The sequence below is a fragment of the Ostrea edulis genome, chromosome 9, assembly GCF_947568905.1.
Source record: "Ostrea edulis chromosome 9, xbOstEdul1.1, whole genome shotgun sequence".
In the NCBI taxonomy this organism is placed as follows: domain Eukaryota; kingdom Metazoa; phylum Mollusca; class Bivalvia; order Ostreida; family Ostreidae; genus Ostrea; species Ostrea edulis.
Genome location: NC_079172.1, coordinates 40,537,336 through 40,552,482, shown reverse-complemented (window position 1 = coordinate 40,552,482; position 15,147 = coordinate 40,537,336). Strand labels below are relative to the sequence as shown.

At 33.1% G+C, this 15,147-nt stretch overlaps 1 protein-coding gene across 1 annotated transcript; it reads right to left on the bottom strand.

Moving 5' to 3' along the window:
* Window positions 1-40: 40 nt before the first annotated feature.
* Window positions 41-14,871, bottom strand: LOC125657521 (uncharacterized). Its single transcript, XM_048888129.2, has 4 exons — window positions 13,945-14,871; window positions 11,348-11,443; window positions 7,043-7,213; window positions 41-2,304 (listed from the first exon to the last, which is right to left on the bottom strand). The coding sequence occupies exons 2-4, from the start codon at window positions 11,415-11,417 to the stop codon at window positions 2,063-2,065; spliced, it is 483 nt and encodes a 160-aa protein (XP_048744086.1). The 5' UTR covers window positions 11,418-11,443; window positions 13,945-14,871; the 3' UTR covers window positions 41-2,062.
* Between the last annotated feature and the right edge of the window lie 276 nt (window positions 14,872-15,147).

The following is a 15,147-nucleotide window of genomic DNA, read 5'->3' as shown; positions in this document are numbered from 1 at the left end:
AGTTCGTAAAATGTAGTAAGAAAAAAGAAATAACACAACACGAGTTCCTAGCCTTTTTTAATATTTTAGTTTTCTTACAAAGAGGTCTTCATATGAAATGGCAGCAATACAACTTGGGTAGAAATCTACAGCTTGTAGAAATAAACTATGTGTGTACCTAGTATATTGCACATTATCATTATGAACAAATATACATTACAAATTTTTAACACAAACAACTTAAAGCTGCAGTTGATTATCAAATGCATGCAACATTCAACGTTACCTCACACAAGACATTTCTGAAAAATTAGACAGGGTGAGAAATGCTGAAGAGGGATGTTTTTATGATATTGATCGAGTAACTCTGTAAATCTTGAGAGGGGATGCTTTATGATATGGAGTAACTCTGTAAATCTTGAGAGGGGATGCTTTATGATGTGGAGTAAATCTTAAGGGGAAGTTTTTAAGATATGGAGTAACTCTGTAAATCTTGAGAGGGGATGCTTTATGATATGGAGTAACTCTGTAAATCTTGAGAGGGGATGCTTTATGATATGGAGTAACTCTGTAAATCTTGAGAGGGGATGCTTTATGATGTGGAGTAAATCTTAAGGGGAAGTTTTTAAGATATGGAGTAACTCTGTAAATCTTGAGAGGGGATGCTTTATGATATGGAGTAACTCTGTAAATCTTGAGAGGGGATGTTTTATGATATGGAGTAACTCTGTAAATCTTGAGAGGGGATGTTTTATGATATGGAGTAACTCTGTAAATCTTGAGAGAGGATGTTTTTATGATATGGAGTAACTCTGTAAATCTTGAGAGGGGATGCTTTATGATATGGAGTAACTCTGTAAATCTTGAGAGGGGATGTTTTATGATATGGAGTAACTCTGTAAATCTTGAGAGGGGATGCTTTATGATATGGAGTAACTCTGTAAATCTTGAGAGGGGATGTTTTATGATATGGAGTAACTCTGTAAATCTTGAGAGGAGATGTTTTATGATATGGAGTAACTCTGTAAATCTTGAGAGGGGATGTTTTATGATATGGAGTAACTCTGTAAATCTTGAGAGGGGATGTTTTATGATATGGAGTAACTCTGTAAATCCACATATACACTGGTGTCTTTTCAATATCACAGTACTTCAATCTTTTGCATTTGAAAAGCTATTAAAATTTTACCAGTATGCAATATTTTATTAATGGTTTATATATAAATACATATTGAATTTTCTTTTCAATATTATATATGCATGGTGCTATAATCGCACATTTCCAAAAGAAAAAAATATATAGCTCTATACAACAGAATCCTCGACACCTATTGGAATGGTACATAACCTGCTTTGTACAGTTTAATGTACATGTATCAAAATTTACAGCAGTTAAATGTAATTTCTAAATTGAAATTTGTTAAAATATGTTGCATAACAATTTTATTGCAATTTGAAAAGTGTTTTAGAAATATTTTTTTAAAATCTTATATAAATACAGTATGGATTTCAGATGATCAATTAAGAATTAGAATTTCTAGTAGAAGTTAACTTAAATCCTTGTTACAATTTTTAATTAGGCAATGAAAGAACATTTTTGTTAATTGATTATTGAAAAAAACAACCAACATTTGGCACAGTACTGCTTGAAGATCCCCAAACAATATAAAGAAAATAGGTTTTTATATATAACTGTCTTTAGAAGACTGATAGGATTGTACACATGTCATATCATATAAACATTTGAACTGTACATCAACAGTAAATACACTGAAAATGACTCTAAACAACATATGTGCGTGTAGTTGTATGAATTTATGGATTATTAGCAGTTAAACAATGACAGTAATTTGCTGGATATAACATTAACTAAACTAAATTCTACTTTATTACAATTACCCATGACATTAAAGCTCGAAGCACATGATTATTATGTTTTTCTGCTATTTTCAATATTGATAGAAATTCAAATGTCACTCAACAAAATGTGCATTTTGTATAAGGCCTATATTTAATAGCACATTAAATGAAATCAATGTAATTTCCCTGATTTTTACATATACATTTACAAACGTTTTAAGACTTAAAACGTTTTGATAATTATGAAAACAAGCATAACAACGACGATGGACATGTTTATTCTCTGATTAGCCGCATTGCAGCCATCACGATCACAGCTTAGAATACATCCACTCATGCGCCTCCCGTTATACTTGATAACCTTCATCCATCCACAATGACTCTGTCGTCCTATTTCTGTCTCGGAGGTCGTGCCCCCATTGTCTACAACACAGTCCCTTACAATCAAAGAAAAGCCAGCATCAGCTGAAATATAAAACAATTCATATGTCATATAATTGTAACGTGTATAATCTTCTCCAGAACCACAGGGCCAATTTCAACCAAACTTGAGACAAACATGCCTGAGTAGAGAGGATTCAACTTTGTTCAAATGAGGGCCACATCCTTTTTGAAATGGAGATAATTAAGAATTAGTGAAAAGTTAGTGGCATTTTTAAAGTCTTTCCAGAACCACTGAGCCAATTTCAATCAAACTTGGCACAAAATTTGCTTCCTCTAAAGGGGAGATAATTAAGAAAAGGCAAAAATAGAGTAGGGTTATTTAGACCATCTTCACAAGGCAAGAGTTATTGATTCGTTAGGTTACGAATCAATAACCCTTGACTTATGAAGATGCATTTAAACATGTTCTCAAGAACTATTGGGTTGAAATTTACATGAAAGCTTCCCGACATGAAAGAGATTCAAGTTTGTTCAAATCATAGCTAACGGAGTTGGTTGTTGTTTAACGTGGGGTTACATTTGGGGATCAGAGTTTTACATGTATATATAGGAAAAATCATTTTACAAGCTCAACAGGGCAATGTTTAGTCATATCAAGCATGCTCTAGCATTCTCAGGTAGTGTAGATTGAAGTTTGTTCAAATTGTGGCTCCTGGCAGTAGGGTTGAACCACAATTGGGGATCAAGTTTTACATTAATTGGAACATATAGGAAAAAGTCTTCTCAAGAAAAAAGGGACATGATTAGACATATCAATATGCAAGGATCCCTTGGTAGTGCAGATGCAAGTTTATTATGTTCCCCAAACAAAGTTTGGGAACATATTGTTTTTACTCTGTTTCTTATTATTATTATTATTATTATTATTATTATTATTCTTTTTCTCCGGTACTTTTTTGTCCGGTAGTGTTCTCAGAAACTACAAAAGGGATCGATATGAAACTTTCCAGGATGATAGTATAGCGTTTGTAGATGTGCATAGTGATAGTCATTTTGTTTGCACGTGCATGCACGCGCGCGCACGTGCATTGCAATTTTGGTACAAAAAATGGAAAATCAGAATATTGAAGGAAGCGATATAAAACCTAAATAGGATGATAGTATATCATTTGTACATATGAAAAATAATAGTTATTTTGTCAGCACGCGCACGCATGCGCGTGCACGCGCATTCCAAAATTTGTACACTAACTTTGGAATCAGTCTAACTTTTTTGTTGTTCATTGAAATGGCTTGAAATTCATATCATAGGTAGATATTGAGACCCTTAACTGATTTACATAGTCAAAATTACCAATTTGCACGCGCATGCACGTGCGCTTCATTTTGATTGGATAATACTAAAATGTTTGTAACTATCTTATTTATGAAGCGAATGAGATGATATTCACAGCATAAGTAGACAATATGTGTATCTATATATTGGTGTAATAAAAAAATGCCAACGTACACGCGCATGCGCGTGCAACGTTTTTTAAATGTTCAATTTTTAAAGGACGATAACGTTTTTGTTTTTCATCAAATTCTATTGATATTAATGGTTTAGATGTGTCTTGGTACTCCTTACAAATTGCTGTGGTTAGAATTACTGCTAAGCACGTGTATGCACGTGTGCTGAATTCTGATTGGACGATTTTAAAATCGCTATAACTTTCTTATATTTGGTGGAAACGTTATGAAATTCATACTGTGGGTATATGATACAAATGCCTGTTGAACGACATCAACAAAAATTCGGAATCGTACACGCGTGCGCGTGCATGCACGTGCAACACTTTCTTTCATTTCTTGGTACTGAAATGACCATATTGAATGTACTACATGTAATTAAAGACTAAAATAAAATGATTTTTTGCTATAGATTTAAAAGGACATCACTTTTTAATTGGGGGAGGTTTGGGGAACATATGTAACGGTCCCCGTTACAATTAGAACTAGTTCAAATTGTGGTCCCTGGAAACAGAACACAGAAGGGGTCTAAAGTTTTACATGGAATTTATATATGGGGAAAAATTTATAAAAATCTTCATTTCAGCAGGGCCATGATTAGTCATTATTGATGTGCAAGCAGTGCTGATTCAAGTTTATTCAAATCAGGAATCCCAGGGGTAAGTTGGGGTCGCAATAGGAGATCAAATTTTTTTTATTTACATCCACTGTGTGTATTCTGCTTAATTTCTATCGAAATCCATTGATTGTCATTTGCAACTACAAATTGTACATGTAAGAAGACACAGAGTTTGTTCAATCTGACTAAAGTACAGATCTATAATATCATAAATATATACACGTATTTATGATATACATGTAGGTCTGTACTGTAGTCAGATTGCAATTTGTTTCAATTTACTGAAATCTGATTATTATAGTGCCGTCTGTCTGCATGTGAGTATATACACATTCCATGAACTGCGCGACCTATTTGTAGCACTGTTGAAATTGTTGGAAAGCATGTTTGCTGATTATCTTTTACCTTTTATTTTGAATGTAGAACAAGTCAAGGTCAGGTGATTTTCAACAGTTAGATTTAAATTACTTTTGGATTAATATCAATTAATAATATCGATGTTTTATGTTATTGATAGATACAGAAAAATGTGAATAATAAAATGCCTTTCTTTAGTTTAATTGTTAATTAAATGAGAGATGATGATTGCAAACATTGCAGAAAAATTTGCATAGCCTGCTAACACAGGTTCTGAATTTTTCTGCAATATTGTCAGTGACCTTCATATTCCAATAATCAAAGCAAAGAAAGCATTTTGTTATTTAAATATGTGTGTATCAAAATATACATGAAATTACTAGTAATTAAAACAAATTCTTTTGAAGAGTAGCAGGATCACACTTGATCTGTTCCTAAGTTGTTCGCTCATAACCACAGGCAATTGCTTCACTTGGGGTCGAATTTACTATATAAATAGTACTCTTTATATAGTAAATTCGACCCCAAGCTATGCAATTGCCTGTGCTCATAACTTTTTAATAGTAAGCGACAAAGCTGTCATATTTCGAATGTGCATTAATTTCCTTGTGACAAGACCCTTTTTACAAAACCAATTTGAAAGTTTTTAATCTTGTGATTTTGATGTATGACCTACTTCTAAGAAACCTAACCTATTCAACTTGATATTTCCTTAAATGTGTAAGGTAGAGCTTTCATACTTTGTGTATAGATTTCTTTTGGCTAGACTTCCCATTTCATCCTATGACCTGTGATCTTGATCTTCTCCAGAACAGCAAGATCATATCAGTCACATTAGTATTGAGGTATCCCCATGTTGTGTGAATTCGAGTTTGATTATGTCATGACCCTTTAGGGCTAGGTTAGGGCTAGTATAACATTGGATCAAAATTCTTCGTTGGAATAGAGATTTAATAAAATCTTGTAAAAATCACAACAGCATGACCATGGTGTCGCCCATGGGCTTCTTGTTTTGTAATACAGCATTGAATGGTAAGGATGTAAGCTTGAATTACTGAAGAGAACCAATGTAGTGAAAGATGCCCCCATTTCTCCCTATCTTCTTTCTTTCGTATTGAAGTTGAAAGGGGGTGTGACCAGAATTTTAGACAATTGTGAAATTGTCTCCTCCTCCTACAGCACACCCCTCCCTTTCGAAACAGATGCTTTGCGCTTGTTACCAGTGTAAATTGCCAAAGCAGAATTATCGCAACAAATCAATTCCTTCTCTAACCAGAGACATGTAACATACATATTCAGCAAATCAATTTTTCTACTGTGCACAGCAGGAAAACCCACGAACTGTAGTCAACAGTCAGGGTAGTTAGCTAATGTTGGGGGATAGCGCTACGGTGATAAGGTAAGGGATATGGACATAGCTCGAGCCAAAAGTTTTCTGATACGCTATCCTCTTTACAAAGAGTGGCGTATTGATCAGAAACCTTGACGAGTGGAAGATGGGATTGTTGCAGAGTTGTCCTGAAGTTGTTTTATACCAAAAAATCAAGATATCCGATCCAAAACGGCGTTTATTATTATTTTTTTGTTGTTGTTGTTTTTTTTGTTTGTTTTTTGTTTGTTTTGTTTTTAACAAAAGTATGATATCTGTAGCATTCAATTTTGCGTAAAAATAAAATGCCTCTATTTTACATGATAAAGATTAGTAGTTTGAATTTTTTATCGAAGTTATTTCCCCTTGTAGAAATTTAGGGGGAAATGAATTTCTTCATACTTTGTATGGCGACTTATGCTTCTCTTTGCATGTTTTGAAAGACCACAGTAATATAAACCTTTTCACCATCAGCTTGCTTTGGAAGTTATTGTAACTGACTTGTATTTTTATTTATATAGTTCATATTTATCTTATCAATTCTGAAAACTTTGAATATTGATTATCTTTCATTTGATACAAAGTTTATACAATACACAAAAATTGGTGGATTGTAGGTAGGATACCATACATAACACCTAGCTTGCTATAAAGTACTGATATTTTCCGTTGCAACTAAAGCAATTTGACATGCACTTCTATTATGCTTTCCATTGTATAATTAATTCCTAACTGATCTGATGCTTGTATAACTTTTCTTTAGATACAAGTCAACAAACAAGATTTATTACTGGATCTTGAACACCACACATCACGTAGTGTGTTTTCCATAAACGTTGCGTTGCCGTCCGGTAAAGTCACCCGCACACTCCGCAATGCCTAATATTTACGTTACAGAATTCGCCAATCGGCAATACATGTTCCATTACAGGTTACGAAACCAAAACCGGTGATCTGACACTTACCGTCTTCTGCCACCATTTTGATACACTGAGTGGCGGGAAATGTTCCTATCCGTCCGTCTCGGTTCGCCTGGCAGTCGGACCTGTAGTATTTCCCGGTGTTATTGAAAGTGTCCTCGCAACCTTTGTTTCCTCTGTTGAGCGAAGTGCAAACGAAGCAGCCGATGGCATTTGCTGAAAGAGCACGAAATATTTTTCTTTTAGACATTTTGCAGGTCTTGGTTATATTATTATGCACATGTCCATTCATGGAGTAAATGCTTTTGTACAGACAAGAAATGAATATGTCCTCCTTTAAATAGATTTACGATTTCTTCCTCATATTTACAGTTTGAAATCTTCCTTATATTTACACTTTGTAATCTTCCTTATATTTACAGTTTGTAATCTTCCTATATTTACAGTTTGTAATCTTCCTTATATTTACAGTTTGTAATCTTCCTATATTTACTGTTTGTAATCTTCCTTATATTCACAGTTCGTAATCTTCCTTATATAGTATGTAACCTTCTTCATATTTACAATTGTTTGTAATCTTCCTTATATTTACACTTCGTAATCTCCCTTATATTTACAGTTTGTAATCTTCCCTATATTTTCCTTAAATTTACAGTTTGTAATCTTCCTCATATTTACAGTTTGTAATCTTCCTCATATTTACAGTTTGTAATCTTCCTTATATTTACAGTTTGTAATCTTCCTTGAATTTACACTTTGTAATCTTCCTTATATTTACAGTTTGTAATCTTCCTTTTATTTACACTTTGTAATCTTCGTATGTTTACTGTTTGTAATCTTCCTTTTATTTACAGTTTGTAATCTTCCTTATATAGCTTGTAATCATCCTTATATTTACAGTTTCTAATCTTCCTTAAATTTACAGTTTGTAATCTTCCTTATATTTACAGTTTGTAATCTTCCTTTTTTTACAGTTTGTAATCTTCCTATGTTTACTGTTTGTAATCTTCCTTTTATTTACAGTTTGTAATCTTCCTTATATAGCTTGTAATCATCCTTATATTTACAGTTTGTAATCTTCCCTATATTATCCTTAAATTTACAATTTGTACTCTTCCTTATATTTACAGTTTGTAATCTTCCTTATATTTACACTTTGTAATCTTCCTATATTTACACTTTGTAATGTTTCTTATATTTACACTTTGTAATCTTCCCCATATTTTCCTTATATTTACACTTTGCAATTTTCCCTATATTTACACTTTGTAATCTTTCTTACATTTACACTTTGTAATCTTCCTTATATTTACACTTTGTAATCTTCCTATATTTACAGTTTGTAACCTTCCTTATATTTACAGTTTGTAATCTTCCTTATATTTACACTTTGTAATCTTCCTATATTTACAGTTCGTAATCTTCCTTATATTTACACTTTGTAATCTTCCTATATTTACAGTTCGTAATCTTCCTTATATTTACACTTTGTAATCTTCCTATATTTACACTTTGTAATCTTCCTTATATTTACAGTTTGTAATCTTCCTTATATTTACAGTTTGTAATCTTCCTTATATTTACACTTTGTAATCTTCCTATATTTACACTTTGTAATCTTCCTACATTTACAGTTTGTAATCTTCCTTACATTTCCAGTTTGTACTCTTCCTTATATTTTCTTTATATTTACACTTTGTAATCTTCCTTATATTTACAGTTTGTAATCTTCCCTATATTTTCCTTATATTTACATTTTGTTATCTTCCTTATATTTTCCTTATACATGTATTTACACTTTGTAACCTTCCCTATATTTACAGTTTGTAATCTTCCTTATATTTACAGTTTGTAATATTCCTTACATTTATACTTTGTAATCTTCCCTATATTTACACTTTGTAATCTTCCTTATATATACAGTTTGTAATCTTCCTTATATTTACACTTTGTAATCTTCATATATTTACAGTTTGTAATCTTCCTTATATTTATAGTTTGTAATCTTCCTATATTTACTGTTTGTAATCTTCCCTATATTTACACTTTGTAATCTTCCTTATATTTACACGTTGTAATCTTCCTATATTTACACTTTGTAATCTTCCTATATTTACTGTTTTTAATCTTCCTTATATTTACACTTTGTAACCTTCCTTACATTTACACTTTGCAATCTTCCCTATATTTACAGTTTGTAATCTTCCTTATATTTACAGTTTGTAATCTTCCTATATTTACAGTTTGTAATCTTCCCTATATTTACAGTTTGTAATCTTCCTTATATTTACATTTGGTAATCTTCCCTATATTTACACTTTGTAATCTTCCTTATATTTACACTTTGTAATCTTCCTTATATTTACACTTTGTAATCTTCCTTATATTTACAGTTTGTAATCTTCCTATATTTACAGTTTGTAATCTTCCTTATATTTACACTTTGTAATCTTCCTTATATTTACACTTTGTAATCTTCTTTATATTTACAGTTTGTAATCTTTCCTATATTTACAGTTTGTAATCTTCCTTATATGCATGCCTAAAAATGGCAATGAAACATTGTACAAAGTTTGAAGCACTGTACAAAGTTGCAAGTCTATCTGATAAGGCATATAGGAGGAGAAGTGTTCACAAGATTTTGTGACAGACAGACGGACGGACAGAAAGTACAAAAACAATATGCCCCCTCCCCCCGAAAGAGGGGAGACATAATTATACCGTATTAGCAACATAAAATTAATATGGATACCATACATAATGTATATCATTTTTTAAGTTTCATAAATCAATGTCATGTACGCATAGTCGGCGCAGCCTTAACTTTCTGATCAAACTTTGCCGTCCGTTGGCGTCGTCGTTGTAATAAACTTTTCACATTTTCGACTTCGTTTCGAGAACCACTTGGCTAATTTCAACCAAACTTGACATAAAGTGCATGTATCATTGCTTGAAGGGGATTAAATGTGTTAGAATGAAGAGATATATCGTCTTCCTGGGAGATATTTAGAAAATAGTTAATATAGTATGAGGCATTTCAAAAATTGTTTTGGTGAGAACCACAATTCCGGAAAAATAAAAAAATTGGATGAATTTTTCTTTCTATAATGAAGATTATTTGTTCAAACGAAAACTCTTTGGGCTAGGGTGGGACAACGGTTAGGGGTATCGCTTTTACATAGGTATGTACAGGAAGAATTTTTTGAAAATAATCTTCTTAACAACAAGTCGAAAATGTGTTGGTTTGTAATTATCCCCATGTAGTATAAGTTCAGGTTTATCAAAAAAGATGACCATACTACGGGTTTGAATTTTTTTCTATTCGAGTATACGGTATAGGAAATACATATTGACATGTTCTTTTCAAACATGACAAGTCTGCATTTTATCATATCAATTTTCACTTCATAGCCTTGTGTAGTGTGGACTCAAGTTTGTAAGTTTTAATTAGGAATATAAAGGGTTAATTTAAATTCTTTCAATAACTAGTTGATACATTATGCCAATCAATATGCAAACATCCTCATATAGTATACATTCAAGTTTGTTTTACACAATGTGATCATAGAACATAAATGGCGATACATTTAAAGGGTTTCAAATACATTTGTATCGGGATCACAGGCACTTCTATCGCTTGGAGGTCTAATTACTATATATAAGTACTCATGAAATGTGAAGATAATGAACAGTGATCAATCTCATAACTCCTATAAGCAATACAGAATAGAGAGTTGGGCAAACACGGACCTCTAGATATACCAGAGGTGGGATCAGGTGCATAGGAGGAGCAAGCATTCCCCGTCGACCGGTCACACCCGCCGTGAGCCCTTTATCTTGATCAGGTAAACGGAGTTATCCGTAGTCAAAATCAGTGTGCCAAGAACGGCATAACAATCGGTAGGAAACACGTCAGACAACATTTGACCCAAGGATAGGTTGTACTGGCAAACTAGATCGTTATAACGACCATATAATTTGCGAAATGCTGACTTTAAACGAGACTGTTGGAACCCCTGCACCATCAACTTGTTTGTCAGTAGCCTGTCAGTATATACTCTTATATATATAGTAATTAGGTCTCCAAGCGATAGCTGTGGTCGGGATCTGTGTATAAACAAGATGACTCAGGTGAGCGGTATGGTCCGTGGGCCTCTTTCTTAACATTCCAATGTCATACATTTTTAAAAAAAATTACGGTTGTTTATCTGAAGTGTGTGCATAAAATGAAGAGAGAAAAAGTACACCAAGGAGTAGATTGCAGGTAACCTCAAAAAGGAGAATGGGTGTAAAATGATATTTCTGTTTTTTGGGTTTTTTTTACAGTAAAAGTAGAGAATACCTCCTTACCATTGTAGGGACAGAGAGCCAGTCCTGTAAATATAGCCAATACACAGTGTGCAGGTTCAGGCAGTCTCATCTTCTACATCACTGGTCAATGGGTCACTGAAATGTACAGGCATTGTGTCAATATTGATGCTCCGTGTGCTTAAATACACTAGGCACGGTCGATTTTCTGGATAATGAACCACTTTATGCACCGACTGTCCAAATAGGCACCAGCAATTTAATGTATTGGGGTACACAAAATTAATTTCATATTTTCAATATGCGTGGACATGAAGAAAACTTCTTAGTTTTAACGAGCTTGAGTATATTAAAGTTATACTACAGACATTTTTGCTGTGGTTAGATGTATATTTGATAGATGAGTACTTATAAGATTTCTTAACTGTTCTTGGGATAATACTAATTCGCGATTCCTCTCCATAGCAAGGCTAAACACATCTTGTGAATTTACGCGAAAATATTTGTTCCGTGCATTAATATGGAATACACTTTACTTTAGAGTACTTTTTAGGTAAGGCGCTCTATAAATGTATTTTATCATTATATTTATTATACTGATCTTATTTCTTCCATTATTTGTAATAAATTAACATTTGAATTTTGCATATTATGGAAATTTAACACTTCTACACTCAAATATATATTATGATTTAGCAATGAAGTGTGGATTTATTATCATTGTCGGGGACATGACGTTCGCCCGCAGTGTAGAAAAATGACAACACGTGTGGATATGTTTACCTCAACACCAACTTAAAGGTGATTGTGTAACGCTTTTTGTTATTTTTAAAAAAGTCTATAAGATACAGTGTGGATCCGGGTTAGAACAGATCCTCAGTACTCCTTGCATGTCGAAAGAGGCGACTAAATGGGCGGTCCTTCGGATGAGACCGCAAAAACCTAGGTCCCGTGTCACAGCAGGTGTGGCACGATAAAGATTCCTCCCTGTTTAAAGGCCATAACTTAAGCGCCGAGTAAATGCCTAAATTTTGCAGCCCTTAACCGGCAATGGTGAAGTATCCATGAGTGAAATATTCTCGAGAGGGACGTAATACAGTAAGAGCACGAAATGAAACGGCACAGACAGGTCGTAACATGATTTGATTGGCGGGAAAGTCATTGTAAATTATTTCTAGGGGAAAGTCATTATAAATTATTTCTAGAAATTTACAGCAGGGTTTTGGTTTTACTTATAACTTAAAACAAGAAAAATGGACACCTTTCTTTTTCAATATTGCAGCAGTTGACACGTGGCTTCCCAGATCAAGGTCTGGTATCGTGTCAAGTAATATCAACTGCTTCTCGCATCATTGATAAAACTATACGGCAGAGTGGATAAGGGGCAAAACCTATTGAATATGAATATAATCTTATTGATTCGAATCTTTTTATTGGACTTATCTCGCATACAAGCATACAAGTTTCATCTCAAGAACTCGTTTAGTCTGGTTTCATGGCGAAAGACAAAAGGGAAATATTATAACACAATATCACTCCCCATCCCAGATACGCTTTCGATAAGACAGATGATTAACAAATTCAGTTATACTTAACTATTTCTTTTATTGATTGTGAACAAAGATAGTCATGTGCACATAAATTTCTGTCAAATTGTGGGATCAATTTATGAAATATTAATCCCGATATTCCATTGAATTTCCAATAGTTATCAGAAACCACCTGCCGGTAAATTACAAATGCCTAGATACCATCAGGTGAGAGAGGAATAATTTATATATATGCTATTCAAACAACCAGCCCATTTCCTCTCTTTATCATACTTAATTACTCTCATGCAGTTATAATGCATGGTAATGGTTTTTTACAGCCTTCATCATGAACCATTTTAGAAGGCGTTACATCATCTTCCATGGTTTACTGCGTTTGTCTGATACCGGATGTAGGTTATCCTTTTTAAATTTAATTTTTTACAAACTTCAGAATAGTAATATATAATCTTGCGACAATATATAATTTCGTGAATTAGTGTAAATACCAACATTAGAATAAGAAAATTACACCCCACCCATAAAAATTAACTTCCATGTCACCTCCCATCATTATTAAAATAAAATATGCCAAAGTCTCTCTCTCTCTCTCTCTCTCTCTCTCTCTCTCTCTCTCTCTCTTACGTGATCCATCGAAGTTGTATGTGTACACATTTGCTTCGGTGACATTCGTAAGATATCGAAGTTCGATAACTAAAAGTAATACTCTATGTCTTTTAGAATCCACGCTGATATTAAAATTCAATAAAACAAAGACCCTAGTAACTGTGGTATCTTAATCTGATGTGGTACGTGAGAGTTAGTTTCTCATTGCCTAGAGTCTGCGAACGTAGCTATCATGTCCTATTTATATCGCTTAACTCATACTGACTGGAAACGCTGGGTTTTCTTTATTTCTTTCTGATGCTCATGGAACCAACCCCGATATATATAGAGATATATGATATATACAATGTACATATTTATTTCAAGCAGTTATAACAAAATCAAAACATTGAAAAGATGTACGCTGTCGATTTCCTTTTTAAAAGAATTCTTGAAATCGATACATACTTCGGTGAATGTCACGTAGGATATGGACGTACTTACCGTTATTTTCAGTGAAAACATACGGCATAGCAATAATCATTCTCAAAAGAAAAACTGGAATTCCATTATATACACATCCGATGATGTAATATCCAAGAAACTAAAAAAAAAATAAGAAGAAAATCAACAGTGCCGAATACTTGTACTGCAGACGGCGATGAACGTCAGCTCGCTGATCATGCGCGAAAATGTATTACCATGACAACCGATTCCAATTTCTCCAGCAACAAAATGTAACGAGATGGCTACAACGCGTAAACAAAGTAATATTGCTCCGATGGGTAATGGCGTAGCAATCGATCATAATGATCGATTACACTTAAAAATTCCGCTGTCAAGAGGGGAGATTCGGTGTTCATTCAAAGATAATGTAAAGATGGTGTAGATTAAAGATTTATATAAATCTATAGATTGTTTTCACAAAAGGGTGCCTATTGTGCGAAGACGGAATTTTCCTCCTCCTCTTAAAAAAAAGGAGGGATGTGTGTGTGTGTTCCATATACATTGTATAACCTGACAACAGAATTTCATCGAACTGAGTGAGGAAAATATCATCATATACATTGTATAACCTGACAACAGAATTTCATCGAACTGAGTGAGGAAAATATCATCATATATTCAGCAAATATTCCCGCCCTGTGTGGTTACAAATTTAAAAAAAAATTGATTGAATGCAGTATATATGATTTGTTTAGAGACATACTTTATTTTACAGTATATGATATACGCATTGTGACGTCAATTAACGCTTGAAAAACTTTTAGAATTTCAATCATTGAAATTTTTTTTTATCAAAGTATATTTATCAGTAGTAAATTAGATTATAAGGAATAAATTTTACAGCAAAGTGTTATATTGAATTACTTATTGTAAATAGCACTTAAAAAAAAACACCCAGTGAATTGTTTATAATAAAATGCTTTGGTTCTGAATTTATTCTTTGAATAACTAAAACAACGATAGTACGTACTTTAAAAAAATTAAGGGACAATTTCTTCCTCAACAAACGGATATGCAGAAAGCGCATAGGGGGACACAGAGGAAGGGGGACGACTCTGTCTAAAATATGAAAATATAAAGTTTCCTCTGTTAAAGAACTCATCACACCAAATATACAGACGTATTCTGAAATACAAAGAATTTCAAATTCTAATTTTTATTTTGCGTGTTACTATGTATATTTATGCAAGTCTCCTTCTC